This window comes from Anopheles ziemanni, chromosome 2 (genome assembly GCF_943734765.1).
Source record: "Anopheles ziemanni chromosome 2, idAnoZiCoDA_A2_x.2, whole genome shotgun sequence".
Classification (NCBI taxonomy): Eukaryota; Metazoa; Arthropoda; class Insecta; order Diptera; family Culicidae; genus Anopheles; species Anopheles ziemanni.
Window position 1 is genome coordinate 59931680 of NC_080705.1, and position 6583 is coordinate 59938262.

Genomic DNA, 6583 nt, shown 5'->3' on the forward strand with positions numbered 1-6583 from the left:
ACGATGACGCACGTAAGAAGTTTTACCCATAACTGATGTTTAGGAATTCTTAGATTCGAAGTACAGCATAACAACAAACACGATTAACCTCGTCCACACAACAGTTTTCCTTTCCAAACGGCACGCGAATACTTACTGTAGTCCCCCGGCAGCCAAAGCGTTCTGTCCGGCTTCGCTCGCTGGCGTATACTGATGCGGCTGGTGCCCCGTTTGGCGTTGCGTCGACGCGGAATGCTGAGTATTTTTATGCTCTCCCTGGTTGCATTTCGTCACCGGCTGTTGATAAGCACTACCACCGTCGCCGGCGCCGCCGCCATTGGAGTCCGGTGCGCCGACCGGTTGGTTTATTTTTGTACCCGGCGCCTGGTATTTCGGCAACGGCCGATGCAGTGCGGATGCACCGCCGCCATACGCGTGCTGGTGCAGTGTCATCGCCGGACCAGCAGTTCCGCCGGAAGCCACTCCCGCCGCCGTCGTCGTCGTAGTCGGAGCCGGTAGCGGGGTGAAGGTTGTGCGAGCGGTGGCCGCCGACGACGCACTCTTCGAGCGGCGTTTATCGGTAACAACGTACACGTTGTTACTGTTATTGTTAGTAGTGTGGATGTTATTGTTATTATTGTTGTTGTTGTTATTGACGGAATGCTTGTCAAAGTCGGCGTTGGCCACCCGGGGCTGCAAACCGACCGATGCCGGCCGGACGATGTTGTTGGTCCGAAACCCGAACCGATTGCTCCGGTAGGGCGCCCCATGGCTGTCTTTCTTGGCTGGCTGCAGGCGAGGGGTCGACCGACCGGTGCTAGAGTTACGTCCCCCGCCATTACCGCCCGTGTCGTCCACCGAATCGATGGAGCCTGCGAACGATGGGAACGAAATAGAAAGAAAAACACAACGATCAGCTCCCACGCCAAACACGAAACAAATGAGGATCACTTTTGATCGAGCAAAACCAGACCAGATCGAATCGAGTAACACGTGCTGAAAAGTTTCATAACCTTCACCGGTCACGGTTTTGCCTGCTACCACGGCCACGACTAATGCCTCACCAATGGGAATGTTCTGATTGAACGAACATCCGAATAAAGCGATTAGAAAAGCGTTTGACATTCGGATCGGCTGATCTACCTGCGAAACGCTGGTAGTGGAAGCAGCGAAATAGTGTTAGCAGATCGACTGCTATAAGATAACTGATCAGCAGTGCCACAGTGTCGTTGAACTTACTATGGACACTTTTTACACACAATCCTAGGAGACAACGTTTGCGTGTTTTCGCTTCAACTAATAATTAACTTGCGGTTTGTAATCAAATGATGAAATTATAAGGATTTTGTTTTAAAAACACCAATTTTGTACTAACACTTGTCACACCTTTCACCAACAAAACATACCAGTATTGCCATTTTTGTCGCTCAGCTCAGCATCGACGCCGGGGTTTGTGATCACCGTTGCCTGCACCAGCTCCCTTTCCGCTTTCTCTCTTTCCAGCGCCGTGCCGGGGAGCAGGTTTCCGTTGGCGTTGAATTTCTTGATCTGATTGGCGACCGCTCCCGGGACTGCGGTCTCCGTGGCCGTACCTGTGCCGCCGACTTTCGCCCCACCGTTCGGTGGCAGCTTGCCCGTTGCGCCGATGGTGCCGCCAGACTGGTGCACTTTGTGCTTCTTGAAGCCAAACGACATGGCCGTGCCCTTCGTGTGGAGTCCGTCGGCGGCGGCAGCAGCGGCTGCAGCTTTCTTGGATGCCTTCTTGCTCTCCGATTGACCCTGCGGAAGGGAATTGTAAAGTGGTTTCAATATATGTTCGCTTGTTTGTTGTCGTCATCGATTTAAAATGCTGTCAATATTAATTGTTCAACGTTCCTCAAACATTTCAATACAGCTCTCACATTGACAGTAGAGAAGAAAAACAAACAACTAAATGAAAATGAAAAGATATAATCAAGCCACGAAGGTGCCAATTTAAATCCCGTTTGAAGTTTAGTCTCTAAACTCGTCCAAGAACTGATAATTTGAAGATTTGTTTTGCAAATCATATTATTTTTACTGATATCTTTACCACATTCCTTTTTCGGTGTTTTTCTTAATAATCAATAGGATCGTTTACGATCATGCGACGGTCTGGACAAAATTATACAATGTTGTAGTGGTAAAGTTTATATGTACTATTTGATAGAAAATAAAAAATCACCAAGCATTCGGTGTTTTTCTTCTTTTTTCAACTTTCCTTTGTAAACTTTCTTTTTAAAAACTTCATTAAATTAACGTAAATATATTCATTAAATGCTTCTTTATTTGGTTCCGCAATGATACGATCAAAACCCTTAAGCTTATCAGTTTTCGTCAATTTAGGGTTTAATGCACCCTACTCTAGTACTCTAGTTTGCATTTACTCTAGTTCTTTTTAGCAGCGATCAAACAATCAAGAAAATCAAGAATGACTAGGTACTTAAATAAAAGAAGTATGTATTAGAAAAATTAGAAAATTGGCCGATTGGGGCGCACCGCCTCGACGGCATGGGTTCGAATCCCAACCGAGACCGGACCCTCCCCTGTACGAGAGGTCTGACTATCCACCTACACAAAAGGAAAAAGTCTTGTAAGCCCTTAACGGGGACAGGCATGACCAAGATATAGATGTTTCGACAAGAAGAAGAAGAAGTTTGTTATTTGCTTTGCTTGTTGACTTTAGTTCACTGTCAAGGTTAAAATGCACACACGAGCTCAAACACACACAAATCACATGGCATCATACTTTTAAACTTCAGAGTTCATGTGCGTGTTCCCAATTCAAGTAAAACAAATATACAAACAACCTTCAACTCGCAATGAATGAAAGCATTTGCAAACATGCACTTTTTCATCAGTCGGTCTTTCGCAGTGGTTTAGTTGCTCTGCATTTAGTTCCTCATATTTATTCTGTTTTGGTTATGGAGTTGAACTGTGTGTAAAAACCATGGAGGAAAGAGAAATGTTTATAAAAAGAGCGAAGGAAAATAAAAAAGCTCACTTGTTATAAAGGGCCTCCATTTAAAAAAAAGAGGCGGGGAACTGTTTTCTACTTTTTAACTTTATCTGTGTTTTTTTGCCAACCTAAACATACCATCGACATGCTCAAATGTTGAGGTCATCACTTGACCCAAAGCTGACTACGGGTACCGGAAGCCTTTCCAATTGCCGATCGCAACCTGGGGGAGGGCTTGCCGTAAGTACTAGTAATAGGTGTTGTTGTTTGAGCTGGAACATGCGTTAGGTCTTAAGGTGAATGTCTGTAACCTTGTTTCACGCTTTTTTTACCTGCCCTTCCTGTTACCTTTGGCGAAAGCAAGTATGACGGTGCTCGGATACTGGAGCATGCCGGAAAAGCGTTTAAATATATTGGCATCGATTTTCAGTTACACCGAAGGTTGCCCGTTTCAGTGGACCTCCCCCCAGAGCAAACGCCAATGAAAGGTGGCAACAAGGTGCAAGATTCGAACGTGAGTGAGGCGACGGTGCAAGAAATAAGTGAAGAGCTCCCCGGAGCTATTCCCAACCATCTGCAGTAAATTGTTGGGGAAGTTTGAACCGGTCGGAGTGGCGTAAGAAGAAGGAAATTGTCGTCCAACGGCGAAATGTCTGCCACCAACAGGGATGAGAAAGAGAGGCTTCACAACTGGTTGAGAGAAAGACGAGGAAGTAACACATTTGCTAAATGGGCACGAATTATGTTGGGGCAAAAAGCGCACCAGCATTGGCTCGGCGCAGAAATGGATCGTGAGTTTTACTTTTGGTGGCTTTTGGGGCCCTTTTTTTCGATGGATTAAGAAAATAAAAATGGACGGGTTTAATTGGAGAAAGGGAAGCTGGTTGGGATGGAACTGTCTGTTGGATTTCTTGGATTTTTTTTTCAACTAGCCCATAGACACGTCAATCCATAGACAAAAAGGCCGAATTACTATTAGATGAACGGTGCTCGAACGAGGTTAATCGTCGAGACGTTAATTTGTTTACTTGGGCGTTCATTTCGTACAACTTTCTTGTGAATCGATGTCAATGTAAGTTAATTTGTTTTCCTTTTCTTGAAAAGTGGTTTAAAAATTGATTAAAAGGCAGCTGTAGTGATTGCTTGAAAGTTCAGATCTAGCTTGAATATTAAAGAAAAAAGTTATTTTCCTATGGTACTACATCCAAGTATGTACATTTCTCCAGGTTGAAAGTTTATAAAACTCTATTTCTAAGGCGTTTCGCTAACTCGAAGGCACGTTGCTAAACATAACTGCACTGCGCTGTCTGGGGAAGTTCGTGACCTTCTCTGGGCAATATTTCGACATTACTTGTTTGCTTGTGCACTCACGTTTCGCCAATAATGTTTCGCCAAGCAAGTTTCCCACTTGGCGACGATGCGACATCCGCCATTGAATTTGCTGTCGGCTAAAGGATCGATTTTATAGCGTTGGCCAAGAGCCAACACTGTTTATTTTATTTTTATTTTATCTGACGGTAGAAATGCTACAATACACTTAAAAATAAAAAAAAGTGAACTATTGAACAGATGCTGATGTACCTTGTTTGTTGGTTCGAATTCCATTTCTAGTACCAATTTGGAGTTGAATAATAATCGAAGCGAGTCGTTGTCATGCGCCAAAAATGTAATGACCTGTTTGCATTTTTAAAATGTGATAAATTTGTGTCCTAAACAAATAATGTTTTTTATCTAGGCCGATAGGTGAAGAAACGAAAACTTATAGCACAACAGGGAAAATCTGGCAGCGTCTTAGCGTCTTGGGCGAAGGGAAAACGGACCAAAGATGTGCCGCGATACTGCTTACATAAATTCCTACACAGAACTTGCATCTATGATTGTTTGTGTCTCGGTCGTCGCGGAATCGTTATCCGTTTATCTTCATTATAGTTATCCAATTATGTGGCAAGTGGTGCAGTAATGCACAATTGTTGTGCCACCCGTCCGCAAGGCGAAATGGTGCTCGGGATGTTTGCCGTTAACGGCTGCGGGGATAATGCAGCAGAATTGAATGGAATGGATGAAATTAACCTGTTATTAACCTTTCATTCGGTCGGATCGTTTACTTAGGCGGTTGTGGCAAAGGAGAGAGAAAAATACGACCCCCAAACACCATCATTTAGGATCGGAGCAAATGGGAGGGAAATCGTTCGCACAATTGCTGCACCGTAACGAAATCATTGCAACAGGTTTGCACTGCAGGGATTGGCGTATCTAATGCACTTGCAAAAAAAACCAGATATGTTCAACCTGCATCTCTCTGCCCGCGCTGAAGGTTCAACGATAGCTGTCCAATTATCCTAGCGCACCCTTGGTACCTCCCCAGACACGAGCTCCTTCGCTCCGCTTTGAGAGCTGTTGGTTTGAACTGGTTTCCAACAAACAACATCGTGGCCCGGCACGTCCCCGGCCCCGGGTGATCCGGAGGTGAATCGATTGTTGTTATGTAGGAAACATCCCGCCCGGCACGACCAATAGGCGCATAAACACATCGGCGCCCCCCAACATTGGCGTGTTCCATCACCTCGGCGCTTTTATATTTACTTATCTTAAGCAGGCAATCTCACGAAACGGCGAGATATATATTGCGCGGAAACAACAACGGAAAAAGCTCGACCAAATCGAAACAGCACGCGAAGTTCCAACTCTTTTCGCAAGTGACGGGTTTTGGAAGCGTCATTACATGCTAGCGACGGGAACGAAGATCAATAGCAATCATCAGCGAAGGGAATGGAAAAATGGCAAAAAGCAGCCAAAATGGAAAGGAACGAAAAGGTGTAGCATTGCTTTTCGACTTTCGATGAACGCTGCATGCTGCCTTTTTTCTACTCTCGCCACTTTCGAAAGTGTATTTTTAGCGAGTATTTATTACAGAAAGAAAAGAAAAAATCGAACGAAATTAAAAGTATTGTATCCGTCGAAACTTCCTCGTCACGCCGCGATTATGAGTCGGGGATGTATAAATTGTCCAAAAATTATATGCTACCCACGGTGCTTTGCGATTTGGAACAGTTTTCATCGCGTTTTCTCGGTAAAATGCCATAGATTTTTTTCGCAATGCAAACTTTCCTATTGCTGACCCTTTCCTCGCAGGTGCACTGGGCCGATTGGGCACATCGGGAAGCCAACACCGTGACTTTCTCCGTTCCGTTTTCCGGCCTCGTAGGAAAGTGTGGTCCGGATTACCGAATCTCGGAACGGGGGTGTCCAGTTCGAAATCGAAAGTGGCCTGGAGTAGGCCCCGGTATCGCTATTGACAAATCGGTAACGGAAATAAATCGTACCACCGATGCGGACCGATCCCCGAAAGCGCAACGAACCGTGGAAATTGCACACGGGCTTCGCGTGCGGGGGAATTTGTCAAACTCCAACGCGAGGTTGTAGGTTTCGCAGTCATTTCAAGCCGACCTAAGTCGGCCGGCTAAGACCTTTCCCGGCCTTTGCCTTTGTCAACCCTCGGCCTGAGGCTAATGCGTCCCACATCGCATCGAGGAGGGATTAGTTAAGGGCACGCGAGCATATTTCTGTTAAATCTGTCCGACGAAAATCGACCGTAACGGGACGGACCGTATGAAGGCTTCTTTCCGT

General features: G+C 45.5%; 1 protein-coding gene across 1 annotated transcript in view; it reads right to left on the minus strand.

Annotated features, from left to right (window-relative positions):
• LOC131281495 (nuclear pore complex protein DDB_G0274915) overlaps window positions 1-1805 on the minus strand; it is a 28708-nt gene extending 26903 nt beyond the window's left edge. The window contains exons 1-2 of the mRNA XM_058310829.1: window positions 1386-1805; window positions 137-851 (exon numbers count right to left, since the gene is read on the minus strand). Of these exons, the coding sequence (XP_058166812.1) occupies window positions 137-851; window positions 1386-1674 (1004 nt within the window). The 5' untranslated portion in view covers window positions 1675-1805. The remainder of the gene's footprint in view (window positions 1-136; window positions 852-1385) is intronic.
• Window positions 1806-6583: the final 4778 nt, after the last annotated feature.